The sequence below is a fragment of the Electrona antarctica genome (assembly GCF_951216825.1).
Source record: "Electrona antarctica genome assembly, chromosome: 3".
Classification (NCBI taxonomy): domain Eukaryota; kingdom Metazoa; phylum Chordata; class Actinopteri; order Myctophiformes; family Myctophidae; genus Electrona; species Electrona antarctica.
Genome location: NC_136808.1, coordinates 34,524,592 through 34,548,472, shown reverse-complemented (window position 1 = coordinate 34,548,472; position 23,881 = coordinate 34,524,592). Strand labels below are relative to the sequence as shown.

Genomic DNA, 23,881 nt, shown 5'->3' with positions numbered 1-23,881 from the left:
ATGTGAATGCTCTGATGAAGGCTGCATAGCCAAAACGCGTAAGCAATCGTTTTTGTTGGTGTGTGCCAATAAAAAAAATCACGCTCTAGTGAAGTGAGCAGTGCCTTTCATCATGATGATGATGTATGTCTTGTGTGATGATGAGAACACCACTGACACCAGCCAATCAAATCATCACATTCCGTGCTACAATTACACATTCCTCACACAAAGCTGTGAATAGGAGCGGCTGCACCGCTCAGAAAGTGGACATTTATTAGAAATTTGGGATGTGCTACAGCACCTTTTTGGGATTTTTTCAATTCCTACTTTTTGATGTACACACATTTGTTGTTTGAGCATTAAGTATAAGCATGAGCAGTAGTTTTATTCAGCAATGTTTGCTTATTTTTGTCACAACTGTATGCAATTGGTGTATAACCATAACCAATGAGGTGCTGAAAGTTAGTGAAACAGTTCATCATTCTTCATATTTATTTATCATGAAATGAGAATAAGGAAACGGACTATATAGCCTGTTAAACATAACTGTGTGCACTCTTGTAAAAAAGGATTTCATGAACAGGTGTTAAACATGCTACAGAATTGTATGACAGCCACCTGGCAGCTGCATGCCATACATGGCCTTTACACACACTTTTACATGAATTCCATTTCCTGGCACAAGTTTGTTCAACGCATGCTTCAGTGGGCTGCCTGCGTGTGTATGTGCGGTTTGTGCGTGTGTGTGCATGCATGTATAAGAGGGTTAGGCTTGTGAAATCTGAGAAAGGGGGAGTAAAAGCGAACTACAGTATAAGCGGATTGTTCAGTATACGGCAAAGACAAAACAAAGCAGTTTGTGTGGCTCTCGCGATCCACATGGGAAAGGTGTGGATCCCGTATGGACCTGTGATATCAGTCGTCTATGACATATCTATGACATGTGACTGAATACTTGACTGAGGCTTATTGATTTTCATTATACGTGCAGTATACTTCCGTGGTCTACTGACCATGTGCACAAGAGATTTGCCACTGATTTGCACAATTAGCTCCAGACATGCAGGCACACAGACAATGAGACAGACCCTCATATACTGTAGACCACCTCTTGCAGAGCAACGCAACAAGATGCATGTGCAGTAAACACTTCTTTGGCCTGCAATAGAAATGTTGGTGCTGGTTAGTCCAGTGATTTGCAACACTAGGTCCAGATACACATCACACACACACACACACACACACACACACACACACACACACACACACACACACACACACACACACACACACACACACACACACACACACACACACACACACACACACACACACACACACACACACACACACACACACACACACACACACACACACACACACACACACACACACACCCTGACCCTCGCCTCCTACAGATTACCACAGCATCAATTCAGGAAACATATTTAACTTATTAGTCTCATGACTCATGAGCCTTGGGCAAACCATTACATTTATTTGCTGATGATTTATTTGCTGATGACTACTTTGCAATGAGTTGTCAAGTCTGAAATACGTACAGTATATTGTAGTGTTATAAAATATTTATACTTGTAAATTGTGTGTGTGTGTGTGTGTGTGTGTGTGTGTGTGTGTGTGTGTGTGTGTGTGTGTGTGTGTGCGCGTGTGCGTGTGCGTGTGTGTGTGAATAAATAATGATCGATAGGTTTTGAATATGCCCTCACGGTGCTATACTGAGCCGTAGGCTGTACAATGAAAATATAGTTCTCCCTGGATTCCTTGGATCATGACATGATTCCCCATATGGGGAGTTTTCTACTATACTCCTATAGAATTTAACCAAAACTCACACAATTATCTCTGGAGTCAACCCAATAATATAATATATTGAGGGGCCTCTCTAAACAACATCATGATTTCACGAGTCCCATAGCGTGGCACACATATCATTGATTGATTGATTGATTGATTGATTGATTGATTGGGGAACAAGGAGGTGGGGGTAGTCACTATACTAAGGGGGGGGGGGGGGGGGGGGGGTAATCATTTCCTCTCCCTTTGGCATGCTGAAAGGTGGATTTTCAGGCCTGTTTTAAAAGACGCCAGGGATCTGCATTTTTTGAGGGAGGGAGTCAGGGCATTCCACACTTGGGTGGCAGTGCTGTAGAAGGAGAATTTGCCCATGTTCGTTTTGAAAGTGGGTGGTACGAGATCGTTGTTCTCGCTTCCTCTTGTATTGTGGCTGTGGGAGTCGCTCACTCTTTTGAGGTAGTTTGTCAGATATGTGGGTACAGAGGGCATATAGGGCAAAGCTGCATTTACATTTTAAATGTCAGTCCAAATTTAAATTGTTTAACTCCGTTTTCTACCCGGAGCCACCCTAGACTATCAAAATAGGTTGCAAAAAGATGTCTCATGGGCCCCAGACCGAGGAGTATAGTCGAATTAGTTTGTTTTGGGAGGTTTATAGCTTGGTCTTTAGTGACATAGAAATGTTTGAGAACCAAGAGGTGCAAGCATAGTCAAAGTAGGGCTGAATTAGGGCTCCAGCTAGAGTCTTGAGAGCACTTTTGTTGACAAACGAGGAAATTCTGCACAGTAATCTTGTTCTTTGCAACTGTGTGTTGCAGAAACATCACCCCACCCCCCCACCCCAACAGATTTGGTACACATGATCTCAGGAGTCATTTGACAATGATTATGAAACTCATGCTCATTGTCTGTAATTGGCTTCCACGTTTAGTGAGCTGGGCTCACACAAGACGCCATATAATATCATTAAGGCAAGATCTGATCAACCCCAAACTGGAATGATATGTTGAGGGTCCTCTATAGACAGCACCTCCAAAAACTGGTTCACTTCTGCCCATAGGCGGCACCACAAATAAAAGTTGAACTGTGTGTCGTAGAAACGCTATTTCCCCATGCAGCTTTCGGGTCCTACAAGGCATGATTAACACGCACACACAGCCCTGGCTAGGCAACCCAGCCTGGCAGAGACAGTATGTTCTCTGTAGAGTGCCCATTTCTAGTTTGTTCTCTGATGTAATGCATGTCATGCGTCCTACTAAGGAACAGGCAGCAGACTGCACAAGGTTGCAATTTAGATTACACACGAGAAATAGCACCATGTTTACCAACGCACCTTCATGGCAATCTTTCAGTTTTATGTTGTAAATGCCAGTTGCCTTCCCTATTTTATTGGGTATTACTTTTGTTTTATGGTGCAATTTTCACTTCCTGCCCCTGACAATAGTGCCCTCGTTTGCTGTCAGTGCTGGCAGAACAGGTCCGCTGATGAACATGCGGCAAGAACAGGGTGATTATGGAGTAGCTAAACTAATGATTGCCGATGAGTAGCATTTGCGCCGCTAAAGCGGAATCATTTCTCTATCGCTAAGACATAATATAATGGCTCCTTTTAAGGAAGACGAAATCTAGTCACAAGGGAAAACCACAGGTAGCACGCTCCATTTATCTACTGGCTCTGTTACAATAATACCCACATGTGTGCATGTATGATGGGACGTATCAGTCAAAAGTAGGTAATAGCCTATATGTTCTGGACTTCTGGTACAGTCAACCTGTGTGCACTGCATGCTGTACGCCTCATGTGGTTGTAGCATCGTACCCACCACAATAATGCATAAAGACTCTTTTGCTAATAATAATGAAACAAAATACATAGCCTACTGACCAAAGTTAATCCTAACCTTAACCTCGTCCCTGACAAATAACCCATCTATATATATACAGTATATGCGCCAAGTCTCTGTACGTCTGTAATCCACGTAATTCGAGAACCGTTTGCCCCACCGACTTAAAATTCGACACATAGGGAGTGCTGTGCCCAGTGCCGAGTCGGTCGGATACACCGTTGTCCAGAACCAGCACAAAAGCCTCTGCCCGGGCTCTGGACCTGATCAGCCTTATATATATCTCCATATATGGAGCTGGCCTGTTCTGACATCATTCTGACATCTGCATGGACTCCACATTTGGGCATGCCTGACAAAGAACTCCATATATGGGCATAAAAGAGATAAGACATAATAACTGGGTGGGGCATGCATTTCCAACTTGCATCGTTCCAAGTAGGCCAGTGCCCAACGGGCACCGCTCTAGAGGCTCTGGGGCCCAAATTAGCTAATTGATCACACCTGATTAGATCACCCCTAGATCTCCATAATGGAGCTGACAAAAAGGGACACAGACATAACTAGTGCACGCTGTCGAGCTGCCAACAAGTTGGCCACGAATGGCCTACTTGTGTGCGAGAAGAGCGTGCAAACTATTTCTGACTCCTGTCAACTTACTGTCTGCCCCTCTTTAAAATATTAAAAAAATCATACCCGTGTGAAATGAGGGGCGCTCTTGTCATCGTACATAAGATGGTCCCTTATTGGTCAAGCACTCCCACCAACATGGGATTGGTTAGCCGATTTGCTCGTTTACATATGACGTAGGTTTTCCCTTCAATGTCAATGGCGATTAATGTTTTGATGTTTAATTTATGTCATATTTAGCGGAATTCTGACGTAATTTCTCCGTTCATTGTCAATTGCAAATGTTGAGACGTGTGGGGACCAGATTTAGCGGACATTTGACCTGAATTCCCGTTTCATTGTCAATGGCAAATCTTGAGACGTGTGGGGACAAAAGCTAGGCTAGCGTCCCTTAAAAATAAAGACGAAAGCCATAAACAAACATTTAAAATAAAACTTACACCAACAGTGATGTAAATTCGTTTTCACTGTAATGGGTCCCGGGACCCAGGGGTGGTCTTTTAGATGGGTCCCATGGACATTTTATGAGCCCCGCTTCAACTAATATTTTGTCATTTTTACAAATTGCAGCATTTAACTCCCATTTCGACAAATCGTACGACTTTGACTTTGATGACTGCATTAGGACTAACAAGTAATGTTATATAGAGAGGAGCGATGAGCTATTTAGTAGTTTGGAGACTGGAGATGACGTCACTTTTTTTGTTACCCCTACGAATCAAGAGGGAATCATGAAAAAACAAGAAAGTGGCCGCACACGTCAATAGCCAGAGTGCCAATGTTTTATTAGGACGCAGCAGGTTAAGACAAATTAATCCAACGTTTTGGCGCTTAAGCCTTCATCAGGGAATGAATCAACCTACGAATCAACCATGCATTAGCAGGGTCCAGATTTTGGACCCATGCAGGTTCCGTGTTCCGGGCTAGTGTTGTTCACCGTTTGATCTCATTGGGAGTTCTAAAGGTCCTTGAGCGATTCGATTCCCACAACCATCTACCATATTGCCGAATTGTGTGGAAAAACGACAACGCAGAACCGCCAAAAATGGCGGAACCAGTACGCAAATAATAAGGGGTCTTCGCCCCTTCGGGCTTGACCCCTAATAATATTACATAAAAAACTGAATGATGAATTCAAAACAAAGTAATACTTTCAGCGCCATTGCCGAAGTCCTTTGTCAATTGAAGCCTAATTGTGATACTGACGCTTAACGCCATTGCCGAAGACCTTTGTCAATTGCGCTTTTATAGTGCATTCGATCATCCGAGCCATAATGCTGCTTACGTTAGCCGGTTAGCTAGCAATGTTGTTAGCACAGCACTGGATCGTTCATCTTAGATCGTCGTCGCCATAATAATCCATTCTATCCATTTCTTTCAATCGCCTGTATCTCCTATTCCTTGTCCCAGATGGCATTTTGGTGACGGCACAGACCCGGTGATGTGGAGCTCTCCAGTGCTCCGGCATAGATCGATCATGTAAACAAAGGCTGTCTGGGCTCCGTCTAGCTTGCAGGGATAATCCACTTCCGGTCGACTGAAAATGTGGCTTTTCAAAATAAGAGCTCGACTGGAAAAAATGCTGGCGTGAATTAGGTCCTAATTTTGCAATAAATGATAGCACTAAATGGGTTAAGCTTGATATCAACAGACACAATACAGGTACAATAGCACTTCTCACTATAACTTGTGCTGGGCAATATTATGAGCAATTTCCTTGTAAAAGCCAAAGGCACATACTGTATGCACACTGCAGTGTGCATACAGTGTCTGCATAGTACTGTAGGTCTCCACAGGTGTGTACTTTGCCAGCACCCGTTTTCATATCAGCTCCATAGTGACTATGAAGGAATTAATTGTACATGACAAGTTAAAATGGTCGACTGACAGGACGATTAGGCAGGACACCTACTGTATATGAGTGATCACTGTGGCATCTCCCTACAATTAAACCAAGATGCTGATCAGCATGGTCAAAGGTCATGAGATGGGCAGAAGGGAAGGCTGGCTAATGGGGGCTATAGGGGGGTTATGGGGGGGGGGGGGGGTCACGCGGCAATCGTTTTGAAACACCCAATGACCCAACTCTGACTTGTGGTCCTCCTGGTTCACGATTCCTGCATCAGGATGTGTCCAAACCATCTGTTTGCAGCATTTTTCATTATTGATGTGGCAGTGTACGTTTGGCTCATGTTACATAGGAGGGGAGGGGCTAGGGTTCTCTGATCCACATTGGCAAACATCAGACTGCTAAACGACAACGCTGGAGCACATTCTGCTGCATAGAGTGCTGTGTAAACAATTATAAATGATTCAAGACACCAGGGTGAATGCATGGGTAAAGCACTGCAGCTGTACCACCCAGCCCCCAGCTGCTCCTCCCTCCCCCACTACCATTCCTCATACTCCAGTAGTCCAGTGAAAGTACCCAAGCTTTTCTTGGCATAGAGGGGCGGATCAAACTAGCGCTGGAAACAGACGCCCGGCTCCCTATTGGTTAACCAGTAACTGGTGCACGCCTCCCATCCCCCCCTGTAGAACACAGCGGAGGACTTTTTTTGAGGGGCCCCTCCTATGCCAAGCTTTGTGTGTCTGTGTGTGTGTGTGTGTACCAAACTTGAGATGATTTGATTGGCTGAGCACGGAATTTGATGTATGATGCTGTATGCCGATGAGAGCGCTCCTCACTTCACACAAGTGTGATTTTTAAAGTTCTTTTGAAAATAAAACGCCAGCGGTCCCCGAGGCAAGTACATCAGTACTTTGTGCACACTTGTTTCCTATACACAAATATATTCTATAAACAAATATATATGTGGCATTGTAGGCTAACTTTATTTAATGAATAAAATGTAATTTTGTGCAATCTGTATGTTAATACAATATAATACAATATAATAAAACATTATAATATAATAATGGTTGTATTTTGTCTCTGACTTTTCGCTAGGACTATACGGTTATGCCTAGGGTACAAAAGGTTTGTCCACAAACTACTTCAGCCAAGTTCTGAGAATCTTCTATACATTACCGATACACTCCATGCATACACTATGCTATGCATGTCGAGGTTTGACACCTGATTGAAGATGGCAATACAAAACTATCTCACTTGTGTATTTCACATGATGTTCCATTTAATTTTCAATAGTATACTCGTTTTTAGCACTGTAGGCTGCCATGGACGAGTATACTCGTTTTATACTGTTTTATATTGATTAAGGTTGGTCCCTGTCCTAAGCTACATCCTACTAGCTCTGAAATGCTAGAGCGATGCATATGGGCGATGATCAGAAACTCTAAATGGCCGTGGTCACGGTCTGTTTACCTTTTCCAGATCCATATGGGCACAAAAGAGGGCATGCCCATATGGGCAATTTGGCATACTGACGACATCTGGGATCTCCATACATGGGCATAAAAGGGACAAGAACTTATACAGAGATAACCATGAAGGAGTTCCCAATGGAGCTATGCCCACTAGGGCCATGCAAATATGGAGTGTGTTGTCTAACCTCAATGTGTCGTCATGGCATCAGGCTCTTTTATCAGGGATAAAAAGGACAAGGACTGACAGATACCGAGATCTCCATATATGGATATATCAGCATGCCCATATACTGATGACATCAGGGATCTCCATATATGGGCATAATAGAAACAAGGACTGCAAGATACAGAGATCTCCATATATGGTCAGAAAAGGAACAAGGAATAACAGATATAGATTTCCATAAGCTTAGCGGTGCAGCATAGCCGCCAAAGGGGCATGCACACCACAGGCAAAACCTATATACGAGAATCTATAGAACAATGAATCACAAAGCAACGTGTTGAGATCTCCTCTCTTTCTGCTGTGTGCACTGGTCTGACAGCAGAAACTAGTTACACACAACGAACTGTTGCCTAACAACACTGATTTGTTCTGAGTCCAAGTCCATATATAGGCATAATTGTTGTTGACATTAGGATCTCCATATATGTACATAATGTGGGTGGGCACTGGGCACACAATCACGGTATCTCCATATGTGTACATGTGACGTCATGAGACGTCATACACAACAGAAATTGCTGTAGAACTGTAGAGTATAATTACTAAGTAAACCTCTGCTATAACTCTGTCTGTTAGCAGTACACCATGGCCCCATGGCGTAAGCCAAGGCAGGGCAAAACAATTGCCTTTTTGAATAGCACATTTCAAAAAGGCAATTCAAAGGGGGGAATTCAGATCAACATTAACGGACTGTACGACTTGTCCATGACAACAGACCACCTCCTCGAAGAAGATGTAGGTGTCAACGACAGTCCGTCTGATCTACCCCCCATGACTAAACACACGGTGGTGGATCGGGAGGTAACAGTGCGAGAAGATGGTCAACAACTTACGGTTAACCACCGATATGGAGACCACACTTACTGCACTACTACCATGGCTAACACCCAAAGCAAAGGGACCACTGGTCAAGCACTAGGTAAGTACACCACCCCTGTGGTGAAAAAGACCACTGGTAAAGCACAGACCCCGACTAAACCCACCCCCGTGTCCAGCCTGCCCAAGGACCGCAGTGTGGTCAGCATGGGCTCCAGCGGCTGGTCATCTGGTCCCCATGGAACTGGGAACAGAGGCAACTGCATGGTCACAGGTGTCAAGCTCGCCAAACCACTGACTCCAGAGCAAACTCTCAGGTTGCACGGCCCCAAGCTGACCCCCTTGGAGCAGACGGAGGTATACTTATACCCGGACGTCTATTTCTGGGGAACCAGCGCAAAGAAGAACAGGCCCGTCACTGCTGGTGGCAACAACTGCGGTTATGATGACACCGATGCTCACTACATCCATGTCCCGAATGACCACCTGGCCTACCGCTATCAGTTCATCGAGGTGATTGGTAAGGGAAGCTTCAGTCAGGTGGCCAAGGTGTACGACCACAAGCTGCAGCAGTTCGTGGCCCTGAAGATGGTGCGCAACAAGGAGGACTCCCACCGGCTGCTGCAGGAGGAGATCCGCCTCCTGGAGTACCTGCGCAAGCAGGACCGTAATGGCACCATGAACGTAGTCCACATGCTCGAGACCTTTGTGTTCCGCAAGCACATCTGCGTAACGTTTGAACTGCTGAGCAAGAACCTGAACGAGCTCATCAGGATCAACAAGGGCTTCAGCCTGCCGCTGGTCAGGAAGTTCTCTTACTCCATCCTGCAGTGTCTGGAGGCGCTAAGCAGACACAAGATCATCCATTGTGACCTCAAGCCTGATAACATCCAGCTCAAACAGGAAGGACACAGCGACCTCAAGGTGATTGACTTTGGCTCAAGCTGTTTCGAACACACTGGATGTAAGCTGTCTCAAATGTCTTACATCCAGTCTCGTTATTACCGTGCCCCGGAGGTGATCCTTGGCGCTGGCTACGGCCTGCCCATCGACATGTGGAGCTTCGGCTGCATAGTGGCTGAGTTGCTGACGGGCTACCCGCTGTTTCCTGGTGAGGATGAAGGTGACCAGCTGGTCTGTATCATGGAGCTACTGGGCATGCCCCCGCAAAAGGTCCTGGAGAAGGCTAAGCGGGCGAAGAACTTCATCAACTCCATGGGCCACCCACGCTACTGCAGCGTCAAAACACTGTCCGGGGGAAGAACCGTGCTCATGGGGTCCCGCTCTTGCCAAGGCAAGATGAGAGGCCCCCCAGGGAGCAAAGCATGGAGAGCTGCACTCAAGGATTACGAGGACCCCACCTTTATTGACTTCATAAAGAAGTGTCTGGACTGGGACCCCTCGTCCCGCCTCACGCCGAGGCAAGCCCTCAGCCACCCCTGGCTTTACCATCAAATGACCAAGCCCTTCCCTGGGGCCCAAACAGCGAAGAGGAACCCAGGGTACCAAACCCCCCCCTACTTCAAGCCACAGGCCGCTTTCTCTCGTGCATTACCTATGATGCAGAGTGACACTCGCCGTACTGCATGGTCATCGAATAAACGCCACCGCGATGATGTGGAAGCTGAGGAGGGTGTGAGAGAATTCGGCTACAAAGGCCGAAAACTCTGCAGGAGACAGGAGACAATAGCAACACATCTATGACCAGTGGTTTTCAAAGTAGGGGCTATAGACCGACTGATTACTAACACTATCCCAAACCATAGAATTGGAAAGTAGAGGAAACTGAAAAATAAATACATTATATAAAGTTATTACATTATTCAAAATATACTGTGTTTTCAATGAAATTCCTAAAAGTGCTATGCATCTCTGTTTTGGCCATTGTCATTGTCAATTGACATTTTAACAATTTTCAAACATTTTCAAAAAAGTCCACACTAGAAATAATAGCAGCTTGTAGATCTGCTATGTGTGTTTTTTTTTAAGCCGTTTCCCGATGAGGGGGGTGACACACAGTATAGATGCAACTCTGGTTGCATGCAGCTGGGTTACAGCCTGTTCTGTATGCCTGTATCTCCACACTAGGAATGGCATTTTTCTTTACAAGGTGCTTTGGTCTTTCCCCTACTCCCTTTGGCTAGCAGTAATAGTCCTTGGTTGTCTGAATTGGTTGCTGGCACTGCAGACCTGATGGTTCGGATTCAGCTCCATTTTCAGCACAAGCCAGTGTTGTCATATGGTTCGAAGGTAGTAGATGAAGTGCATTGTTGCCCTTCATTTTGTATGCACACATTTATTAGAGAGATGACTTCCGCACACCCGGTTTCATTTTACAGCAGGTGCGTATAGGTCCTGGCAGAGCAGAAAACGTTTTGTGTCAAATGCACACATTTGAAATGTGCAAAATGAACCATTATTTTTTGTTTGCGATACAAAAAACACAATATGACGGCACAAAATAACAACACAGTTCGCTCTATGGCCTGACTCACACCTTCGCAACAGATTGATGTATAGCTGATGCATGAGACGTATTGAGTGATGCAAGCTCACAATGCATTTCCAATGGGAGTCACATGGTTTGACACAACATTTGTGTTGTATGAGGGGGTGGGGGGCAGTCGAAACACAGCCGAAAGCCGTACAACACAAATGTTGTGTCAAACCATGTGACTTCCATTGGAAATGCATTGCGAGCTTGCATCAGTAAACAAGTCTCATGCATCTAGCATCCAACAATGTTGTATGCTAGATGCGAAGGTGTGAGTCAGGCCTATGCGAGCAGTCTCCCCTCTCTGTATTCCTCCGTGTAGGCTACTTACTTTCTTGCTCAAATAAATAGGGACAGCCATTGTTTTCAAATGCTAATAATTCCTCTATATGCTTGTACATGCAGGTGAATATACTGATGCGAGTCCAGAACCTCTGCCCCACTTCCAGCAACACTACTCAACACTACGCAACACTACTCAACACTAAATGGGACGTCGGAGCGAGAGGTGCTCCAGAGAACCACAGACAGAGATGTACAATATACTGTAAGTCTTTGGGATTAAAAAAAAAGCCTGGTAACTAATGGACCCAAATCCCAGTTTTACCTTTTAATCTTGCTTACTTTTTACCCTTTTAACTAGGTATTTTCTTAATTAAATTGTTTTTGTTTCGTGAACCAACTGAGTATCTCAAGCACTATATAAATCTACGGGGGCGGGCTCCTGAAGTAGCCTTGCCAAGCCATGAGGCCCATAGGGCAGGAGCCTATCTCTGTAGCGTGAGGCAGCTTGATGTACAAGTACACCCCCCTGGACATGACGCTATTATGTAGACTTACCCCCAATCCAACCCTTGATGCTGAGTGCCAAGCAGGGAGGCACTGAGTCCCATTTTTTGAGAGTCTTTGGTATGACACTGAGTCACTGAGTCCCATTTTTGAGAGTCTTTGGTATGACCCGGCCGGGGATCGAACCCTGACCTCCCAGTCTCAGGGCGAACACTCTAACCACACTCCTGAAGAGCCTTCCATCAGGCATTGCAGGATCTGATCTGGAACCAATTCGGTTCCATTCGGGTCCAATTGGTTCCATTTGTACACTCCGAGTTACAGACCCATAAGGGTCCATTTGGTTCCAAACTATCATTTAGCTGGGGACCCCCTGGAACTCCCTCAAGGACCCCACTTTGGGAACGACTGACCTAAAGGACCATTCATCTCATTTGGAGTGTTCTGCAGATTCTTTCTCATAGTTTAATATTGAAAATGGGTGTTTTCCCCTTTACGTAATAGAAATCACAAGGCAGTTTATTGGTGTGGTTGCCTATCAGGGCAACCAGACTATAGTAATTGACCGACTTTTAGCAACCCCAAAAGGTTTTAGTTTTTATTAATCTCCCCTTTGTGAGGTCATGTGGGTCAATCATCATCATACTGTACTAATAGCAACCACACTTTTTTGACTCATAGTCATATTGTTGTACTATAAAAGAAGAAAAAAAGGGCAGGGTACAACCCCTTTTTTCTTTTTCTTTTTTTCTAATTATTTGTTCTGCCCAAAAGATTGTGTTTATTGTCATGATTTGTCAGGAGCCGGGTTGGCTTTGTCCGAGGCTTAAAGGTCTTTAAATAAATACTTTCTGAAACGTCTATGGGGAAAATGAATGGGAAATTCTCTTCCGGGCCGCTCGTCGTTCTGAAAGGGGGCGGGACTGAGACACTATGGAGATCCGGTGGTTCAGAACTGCCGATCCATCTGATATGCCCATATATGGGCATATCTGATGTTAGTCTGTCATCAGTGATCTCCATATATGGGCATTAAAGGGACAGAGGCAGACAGACAGATAGAGAGATCATATAGAAATATTTAACTTCAATTTCATAATGGCAGTCAATCTGATCGGGCTGAAACCTTGCCCTCATACTTCATATATACTGTATGTCATTGACAACTGACACACATGACGCCTGGGATCCTCTTGAGACATGTTCCCATGTAGATCCCGGGATTTGGTGATATGACTCAATTACGATTAACGTCTTTATTATTCGATTAACAGTCACCAGCAGAATGTTGGTTAGAAGTTCTAAATGTCGGTTTCGGTACACTTCCGTTTAATTGCCCAAGCTCTATCCCAGAGGCATGCCAAACAATCTCCCAGTCCACGGCATCAAAACAGTCCTGAAGCCTAGACTCAGAATGGTCGGACCAGTATTGAACCTCTCACTGTGACTGGCTCCTGTTTCAGTCTCTGCCTGTAGGCGGGGAATAGCTGAATATAGAGATGTGATCTGATTTTGGTGATCTAACTTCTTGTTAGCCATGTTAAAGTCTTCCGCCACAATAAAAGCAGATCAGGGTGCTGAATGGTCTCCTGTTCACTGATAACCATGTAGTTCCCTTGAAGGATGAATTCACCCATTTTCAACCTATCTTTAATATAATTTGCCCTCACTAATGCTCATGAAGTGTGTGAAGTGAGGGGCAATCTTATCATCGTACATCATCATACATCATCTCATTCCGGCAAATCAGAATTTGCGTCCTCACCTTCGTCCTCGTCTTCAATGTTTGTGTTGCGCAATGTTTGGGTTTACACAAACACTCAACATTGTCCATTCATTGTCAATGGGATTGAATGTTTGTGTAGGACAAAGTTTGTGCACATACACCAAAATCTGGACATAGGAGGGGCTATCAGCCCTAAAAAATGTACCCGTTCTATGTCTCATAGGATGGCTGTGGACACTTCAGAAATCCGCTTACCAGTGACATCTTCATTAGGCATTTTGTTTTTGAGGGGCGCTAGCCCCTCCTACGCCCAGTTTTGTTGAAAACAATCTACAAGCTCACAACGTGCGGCAACGTGAATAGGGTGCAAGGGTTCAAGTGCTTCTGCTATGAAGAGTTGGATTATGGGTTTACTAATCAAATAAGTAGGTTGGAGAGGCTTAGTGTTGGCATCAGCCAGAGTGCGGAGTCTATACCCGTTTCGCAATGCGAATGCGCTAGACCCCTGCTGAGGTGGAGCGCAACACCCATCAGCTTCCAGTGCATGAGTTGCCATACCAAGCCATGCTACTCATACGCTGAGTTAATGGTGCTCGGGATCAAACCCATGACGTTGTGGTCGAAAGGCGAGCCCAAGGCATCGAAAGTGCCTTGGGTTGAATTTGAACTGGGGCCAACTGTGAGAAGGAGTATCCTTAGTGATATGATAGGTGCACTTACTTGTGGAGCTAACAGGGTGCCCCAACAGCAGCAGTAAAGCAGCCAGGTAGGCAGAATGGTCGGCACATTATGAAATACTCCTGGTCCAGAGAACAAAAGGATACGCAACGTAAAGTTTGTGTATGCAATACAATAGGATATGTAACACATGCCAGGGCGGTTAAAGATGAGCAGAAACAAAAAAGGTGTCTTCCATCACTATGGCCAAATTATGCTGCCCACATCTACGCAGCCGCAAGGGTATGGTAGGCTCATACATTGTTTTCATCACCAGCTTATGTCCGTGCAGACATTTACAGGGGTATGTGCATTCAGATGTTGTGACCATGGGTACTTACAACAAGTATACTGACTGCATGTGCAGGTTCAGCGAGATTACTGAGATATGTCACTATACCTGCTGCATTATGTGACAATAAAGACTTGAACTTAAAGTGAGGTTTGTTGGCAGGTTTTTGTTCAATGTATACAAGCAGAACAGAATAAAACTAAAAGCCTGAATAAGAAGACTTCCCGAAGCTTTGCTGAACGAATCTGAGGTCTTCAGAGATTATAAGAATGTGCAGGAATAACGTAATATTTAGGCAAAATAGAGCACTAGAAGAGTAAAACTCACAATGGCCTCTTGCCATGGCACAAATCCTTGAAGGTCATTAGGTTCTGCCTTGTATTGAGTGCAGCTCAAGTGGCTCTTGCTTTTGAACACATAATTGTAGTTAAGGGATATATTCACTCATGACCCACAAAAATGGATCTGCGACGCAATGAGTCCCAACCCATGTAATGTATGTGTATTAGTATATCTATTAGATTCATGTTGTGTCCGCTGTCCATATGGCCTGTTACTCTTGTGGCTACCCACTCTCAGACCACGGTTGCTCGTCTCCAACACAAACAAAGTCATTTCTCACCTTGAGCTCCAGGTATTCAAATGTCATGATGTCTGGTTAGGGGTCTGGCTAGAGATTAGTGAGAACAAAAGACCCTTTGTTACATATAATTGCTGAAAGCAAAAACGTTTCATCTTGGGGTTGTATTGAACTAAACCAAAAAGATACCAAAGACCAAAAAATAGAGGCCCAAAATATTATGTCAATATGTGTTCATACTTACATACAGTACATACATTTTCAATTATATACATTCTATTGCTTTTGGTCACATAATGTGTGTTAATCCTAAATATCCAATAAGTAGCCTCCCCACTTCCCAATTCTGGCACTACAGTTTTTCTCAATTGGTCACTTTGAATCACTATGTGCCTGTGGTCCACTTAATCATGACCATGACCTACTTGAGCACAACAATATAATATGCTATTTTGCAAAACAGCAAGTCATTTATCATTGTCTCCACACAAAATGCTAATGTTAAGCACATTTCTATAAACCGGTAAACACAGTTCCATTAAAAAAAGATACAACATTCAAAGTAAATGTGTATTTGTCGTCAGATAGAAATGCTCCCATAAAAAGAACATTTTAAGAATGTGTGCAAAACCTCTTTGCACGTCAAACAAACATGTTATAAAACATGACAAGACATTTGAATAGAATTTTAAAAAATCACACCCATGTGAAGTGAGTGGTGCACTCACGTCCTCCATTCGCGTCCGAAACGGTCGAGAAATGACAGTTACCGTGTGGAGATCCCTCTACTGTACTGTACTGTACTGTACTGTAACACCCCAAACCATCATACAGTTAATGTGTGTGTGTGTGTGTGTGTGTGTGTGTGTGTGTGTGTGTGTGTGTGTGTGTGTGTGTGTGTGTGTGTGTAAGGCGCGATTCATACTCCTATTTTAGAGCCGAATAAAAGTCGGTTCGGCTCTGTAGAGCCTACAATGTGACGTCATTTGAGGTTCGGGGGGGCGGGTACCATCCTAAAGTCGGCTCTTCGGTGCTACTGAAAATTTCTGACGAGCCGAAATCATTTCGGGACTACAGCGCCGAAACAGCGGTAAAATAGGAGTATGAATCGGCCCTCAGTGCCACTTGGTTGTGAAAACCAACCAAAATCTATTTTCGTGCTCGGATAGACCCAGCCAGCCAGGGACAGACCCAGGGACACACATAGATGTCTATAGGACTGGTTGCACCACTCAATAAGAACAGAAAATAGCAATAAGCTAAAATAAAATTAGAATAGAATTATGAGAATAACCTTACAGTGCAGCACTGTAACCCTGGGTTTTGCCCATTTAATCAATCATTCAATATTTTAATTGTTATGTTCAATGTATACAAGCAGAACAGAATAAAAGCCTGAATAAGAAGACGTCCCACTGTTAGTTGGTTGTAAAGAGCAGTACGGGCCGGCCTCTAACAAACAGGAGACTAATGCTTAATTTATAACATGTCACATGATGAAAATAGCAGCTCTACAAGCTCACAATGCATCCGATCAGCTATGTTTGGCGCACAATCTTTCAAGGATGAACAGTGAAGACCACCAATTCAGTGTCAAGGGACAAAGAAAGACCTGCATACATAATGGCCTACACATACATATTGATTCACCATTCAATATTCAGTAGCTTTGTGCATGCATCCAAGTTATACAGTATATTGTGTGGTTGTAGTTACAGTGAGTAGTAGTGCACTGATGTAGACAGTGTATGTATAGTTATTATAGTATAGTTGACAAGTGTGGAATATATTATTAGTATTAGAGAATGTCTAATCATCTAATGAAAGTGCAAATTCTTAAATACACTACTGACTTGTGTATTTGTAGCTAGAAACAGCCACAATTCAAGAAATTCAGGATCAATAGGGGCATTACCTTTAATCCTCCCGACACTAAAACATGTCGTCATTACGTCACCATCGAAAACCAATTACACCTTGGCATTGGGTCCTTTAATCCACATCTTGATTACGTCATCATTGAGAGCTAGTTGTACCAGTTATACCCTGACATCATATGCTGCTACGCATCAAACGGGGCATACGCAAAGTAACCACAGTATACCGCTAATCAACTTACAAATACATAGATATATTCATCAGATATCGATGATTTATTTTTCTTTGAGAAACTAAAAAGGGATCCAGGACACTTCTAAATCGATATAACTGTATTTCTTTTATAGATAGAAACTTTTACCATACTTCACAATACTACTTTTTTACCTCAAAAAATATAGGTACGTAGCAAATAGCTAAACCTAATAATTCAATATTTCAAACGTTCTTTCACAGAGAAGCTGAGATTTGACAGTTTGTAGCGGTCGACAGTACTTGCGCGCTCTGCTTGCGCACTAGTAGGCCATTTATGTCCTACTTGTGTGCAACAAGCAAGTAGGCACTCGACAGAGTGCAGTTCTGTTCAGTTTAGTTCAATGTTTGTTTTGTAAACGCATTGACAATGAAGGGAAAATGTACTATTGTAATTTATATTGTCTCTTTATTGTTAATGGCGTTTAATGTTTGTGTTTGCACCGTTTGTTTTACATACATGATACATCACCTAATCAACATGAGTTAGACTTTAATATAGCGCCCCTCACTTCACACGGATGTGATTTTTATACGCATGGGACACTGGAAACAGTGGATTGCCAACATGCTTTCCCCCTGCAGCTCCCTGATCAAACCTTGTCAACAGAAAATGAATGACCATATTCAACTACACAAAACAAAACATTCTTTCTGTACACAACATTTCAGGGTTAAATATTCAATATATATTTTCTTATCGCCCAGTATGTTATGTTAAATTTTCTTTCAATACTCATACCAGGACAAGAAATGTGTCACACCAAAGGCAAGGCAATACTTTGTTTTGTTGATACTTTTGGGTCAATTTTTTATTAAGTAGCTGTGTAATACGCTGGATAATTGATAACAGGCCCGATTCAACTGGTAGATTTGGAGAACGGCCTGATTCAACTGGCAGATTTGGATAACAGGCCGATTCAACTGGCAGATTTGGAGAACGGATTTGGAGAATGGGCCGATTTAATTGGCAGATTTGGAGAACGGGCCGATTCAATTGGCAAATTTGGAGAACGGGCCGATTCAATTGGCAGATTTGGAGAACAGGCCGATTCAGTGGCTTTTTTGTGGTCTGGAGTTTTCTCTGGGGTTAGGAAGCCTTTTGAGCTGCAATGAAAACAGGCAAAACAGTGAAATCAGTGACATCTGCTGGCAAATCCCATTGACATATATGGGATTTGCAGGCTGTGACATCACAAACAGCAGGAAAATCAGAGCACTTTCTTGAGCCAGAAAACCCCAGATCACTGAAAATCTACTGAATGTTAAAAGTTCAGCTTTTTGGGTGCAATTGAGCTCAGAAAACCTAAAAGAAATTAAGAAAAATTACAAAAACCTTTGTTTTATGTCACAATACCTTTAAAGTTACTTTGAGGTGTATCATGGATGTATTATTGGCTGTTCTGTAATTTGACATGTACTGTATGATGTAGCATTTAAGTGTAATTTTATTTCTGCCTCTTGGCCAGTTCCCACTTGAAAAAGAGTGGGAATAAAGGTTAAAAAAAAATAAAAGAAAAAAATATGTTAAACCCTGGTTTAACAATTCTACGTTATGGTATGGTATGTATGAAACTTGTTGATTAAGTTGAATAGCACTTATTCCTTCTCAAGTCCTGAAGAGACAACCGATGCCCAGATCCCAAAACACAGGAACAAGATGTGATACATTATGTACAAGTATTGATCTCTCTTATTAAATCAATCGGGCAGCAGGACAAAAATAGCCGCGTGTATGAAAGTCATGCTCAGCCTGGAGTCCTTTGTTTGAAGTGCCTATGCCTTTCAAGAGAACATCAGCTGATCAAAGAGTGAAGCAGAGAATTTGGAAAAACTGAGAATGAAGGAATTTCTCCACAAAGCACTGGCCTCTGACCTTAAGTGCAGGAGGACTGTCTGTACTTTCCTTTGCCCTCTATTATTCCATAGTGTACTGTATACAACTAACATTCACTTGCACACAGTTTCACAACTGCATCCATAGAAGCTACCATTCAAGTTTACAGGCCAGGGTTTTTAGAGTGATGCACAATGGCACATTGGTCAAAAAGGGCAGTAATCTCTATTGAGGGAATTTAACCTGTTAGTCACAAACGCAATTTATCACAGCCTTTACATCTGACGGCCAAGCTACACCAGGCTTTTCTCGCACGTTTACCCTAAACGTGCGGCCCGCACGTTTTTAAAATTAGGACTGGACCTAAATTCAGTTGCATTTTTTTGTGCGCGAAAAGCCTGGTGTAGCTTGGCCGTTACTAGAGGTTCAGGACCCTCATACCTACGTCGCCCTGCCAATCTGGCTGATATTCCCATCTATAGAGATCTCCGTATCTGTCTGTCCTTGATGTGCGAGCCGAGATTGAAGTCGGTGGGTCCCATATGTGCAATTGTGCATAGCGGTCGCACATCGGAACTCCATATGCCTATATATGGGCATATTGGGTTTGTTTATGGTCATGCCTGAGTCAAAGTGACATGCCTACATATGGGCGCATCTGGTTTGTTTATGGTTATGTCTGAGTGAAAGTGGCGTGGCCATTGTCCTGCCTAATGCCTATATATGGCCATACAGGGTTTGTTAATGGTTATGTCTGAGACTAGCATGGGTTAGCCCATGCCCCATGGTTTGCTATCTGGAAACAGAGAATGTTCTTTCTGCATAATGGCATGAACTCAGGGTTGGAAAATATATACTTTTCTGGAGGTGCTGTAACTGCTGTTGACATAATACATCCAAGCATCTGTGCTGAGGTGGCCACTACAGTAGACTACCCCAGGGACTGATCTGCTTAAACCAAGCCCACTTTTGTTTAAACTGCAAGTCAGGGTTCTACATGTTTGCCAACCTTTAGTCTAACACTAGACAATGTTCGACCATCGCTCACCCCAGTTGATTAAAGAGAGAGGACAGTTACACTATCAATACACATTTGTGAGATGTACAGTAACTGAATGCCATTTGTTCTTGAAAATGAAAACTGACTGAGGTTAATGTTTTCTATGAGTCCACATTAAAATACATCTTCAATCATCACCCTGTCACAGTATAATAATGGACTAAGCATCATCCAGGATATGATTGATGTTGCATGCGAGTACAGTATCCAGTAACCACTAACCAGTAACAGTTCAATCACCTCAACGTCAATGCAGCTTCTCTGTGAGTACATCTCATACATCATCGTCATTTGAAACCTGATGGACGGAATGAACTGAACAATATTAGCTGCGGAAAACAAAATCAGCAGCACACTAAAGCTGTTCCTCTGAGCAGTCATCAGCTGGGCAAAGCTGAAAGTGAATTTGAAAGTGGATTAATCCATTAAAACCGTGAAAGCATCTGTGTAACCACTTCAACCATATTTTATACATTGGCTATTTTGAAAAATCTTGAAAATGTGTGCAAATCTTTGAATATACTGTACAGTACATAGGTATTAAAGCTAAACATTTTAACTCAAATATTTGCTTCTGGGGGTCCCTGGAACAGAATATTTTAAGATGGGGGTCGGCAGCCAAATACATTATTTTTGAGGTCCTCAACCACCATTGATATAGAATATATATATGTTTTTCAGAAAACTGATTTAGAAGACATTTGTAGAATCATTTGTAGGTCTTAATGGATTAATGATGGTCTACCCCTACCTTTTTTATACCTCAGACTGAATAGGTAATTACCATTGTACATCAAAAGACAGTGATTAACTGGTAAACTTGAAACTTGCTCTTGTACAGTACAAATTACCCCTCCGACTCCATATAATTCCATTAGTCTAGGACTTCAACCATGATAGTTTTAATATAGTTTATTTTATTGTGTCGTTCTGAGTAAAGGTCCATAGCTGAGGTTCAATTGCACAAGAATTATTACATGCTTTTACTTTTCTAATATAATCAAGTAGCCATTTTTTATAAGAAACTGTGATAATTTATTTCTCCCTCTAATAGCCTATACATCACTGGCAGGGTATATATTTCATTTTGTCCAAGCATGAGGGGAGAAAAGAAATCTTAATGATTTGCCCTTGCTAGCATGATTTTAATTATAGATTTTCCTCTACATGATCGATTTGGAGAGAGCCATAGTAATACAAGTTGTACATTCCACTGTATTAAATATTTGATACCCATTAAATTTTTATGATTAATGTCCTGGAAAGAATCAGTTTCTCTAAGCCCCTTGGTTTTATTGCTGACTAAATTAGGGGTTTTACTTCCCTTACTAAGAGATATAGCCGTGCATTGCACTAAAGCTTTGCCTGGTATGAAAAATGGAGTAATATCATATTGATTTTAAGGGAATGTTATATTGGGAGAAACAGTCGTCCAAAGGAAGATCCATGTTTCCTTTGAGCAATTTTATGATACAAAGTTGAGGAAACTTAATCTAATAATGGGGGAAAAGGTCCATCACATTACAGAGCAACAAATGGCATTACGATTACAGATAACTACAAGAGAGAACAGATATTTTTAGATGAATTGCATGCTGTATCATACTGTATTATTCAGTGAATAATGTGCAAATGTGTCAGACATCACCATTGTACAGTCACTGAAGCAATACTGTATACAGTCCAGTGCACACACAAGCTACCAAGCGTCTGTGAACAGATAGTCCCACGGGCCTACCTAATTCTGTTTTACTATTCACCCTATATATGACAAATGTACCAACATCAACAGAAAGATAATGATATAATAAAACAAGCCAGAATCACCATAGAAAAATAAAAAATATAAGAAGATCGTATATCATCCGTTCAAGCAAGTATAGTGATGGCCCAGTGTTAACCATGTCTGATCTTTGTATCTGATCAGAGAAGACTGCGGTGCCGCCCCTATCTCTGAACATGGAGGTGTTGGAGGGCAACGCTGTGTACGGGGAGATATGGGAAGAGGCAGTGACAGGAGAATAATGAGGCAGAATTCCCTGATGCCTCAGTTGTGTAAATCCTAATGATTCTGGCTCCCGTTCAAAAGAGAGCAACCGAAAGGGCCTCTTGAAGCGAAGCTCATCACCTGAAAGAATCAGGTATCGCATCCTGCACTCGCTGATTGCATGTCGGCACCAACTTCCAGGCCAATTGAAATGCATCTCTAAAAAGAAGTTTTGTAATAATGCAAAAAAAAGAGTCAAGTCTTTAGTGCCTGCATGTCCCAGGGAGACTTGAATAAGCTTAGAGCTATTAACCAGTTATGTGAATCGTATAGTAGTAATTCAATATGACCACTATTACAATATATATAATATAAGTGTAATTTCATGATCAATGTTCGACTGTACAGTATGCAGTGTCATCTCAAATGACATGTAGGTAATGTAATGAAACAGAATATATCTTGCATTTGCCTTTGAAGTGCACGCTCCCTTGTGCATGTGTGTGTGCCAGAGTTCTCTCTCTCTCTCTGTTATATTACTGGTGGAATATGGTTTGGCAGGTTACTCTCATTTTAGGATTGTGTTCTCCGTATTCCTGGATTGTGTTCTCCGTATTCCAGAGAGGGAACAGAGAGAACACACATATTTTCGGTTGATCTTGGATCTTGCTGAAGACAAGCAGAGATTAAAATAGGGTGCATGTTTCATCCCAAAACGCAGTTTATAGTTAAGGGACGCAATAAAACGACCTCTGCATCCACATGTACTGTTTTTTCTCTAGTTTATTTTGCTAGCTTTAGTTATAATAATAATTTCTTCTTCTGTTTTCTACATGAATATAACCACATTATAACCATATCAAATTAAATGGGAGTTAAATGCTGCAATTTGTAAAAAATGGCAAAATATGACTCCTAACATCGTTGAAGTGGGACTCATAAAATGTCCCTGGGACTCATCTAAAAGACCATCCCTGCATCCAGGGACTCATTACATTGAAAACCTATTTACATCACTGGACAAGGTTTACCATCACCATTAAAGAAGTTGAGTGGTGTCCGTAAAAGGTCTACCTACATCACAGAGCTCTAGCAGACCTTTATATGATACGTTTGTGAGAGATCAAACGTGATCCGCTCGGGGTGTCATTCCTACCAGCTATGCTCAACAGCTAAGGAGAGGTGGTTCCACGAGAGGCTGAGAAATTGTCATTCATCTTTAACCTCAGCATATCTGACAAAATATTTCTCTCACCCAGGCCCAGGCTGTGTTGTTGGGCCGGGCACACATAAATTGCATTTTTATGTTGTTTTATTGAAAGGGGTGGGCAGGGACTAAAATGCCATTTCAGAAAATCTTACTCTGCGACATTTTACTGCTTACTTGGGATTTCTTTCCAGTTCCCCCACCTCCTCAATACTACTCCCCTGTGACAGCGTGCACCCACCCACACCCCCGCACCACATTCTCCTCCTCTGCAAGTTCATTATCATCAATAAGTCAAATATATTCCATCCTTCATCATCGTATCATGCAGTCCAAACACAGCACCTTTTTTGCATTGTAAACCAATTTACTTCTTCCCTCTATTGCAGATAGTATTAAACAATGCCCTAAGAGTAGAG

The 23,881-nt window shown here is 42.7% G+C and overlaps 2 protein-coding genes across 2 annotated transcripts in view; one reads left to right on the top strand and one right to left on the bottom strand.

Annotated features, from left to right (window-relative positions):
• Window positions 1-23,881, bottom strand: part of tox3 (TOX high mobility group box family member 3) — a 220,292-nt gene that overhangs the window by 179,533 nt on the left and 16,878 nt on the right. The window lies entirely within an intron of this gene.
• LOC306919759 (dual specificity tyrosine-phosphorylation-regulated kinase 2-like) lies at window positions 8,533-10,347 on the top strand (the record flags this gene model as incomplete). Its single annotated transcript, XM_079496311.1, has 1 exon — window positions 8,533-10,347. The coding sequence occupies one exon, from the start codon at window positions 8,533-8,535 to the stop codon at window positions 10,345-10,347; it is 1,815 nt and encodes a 604-aa protein (XP_079352437.1).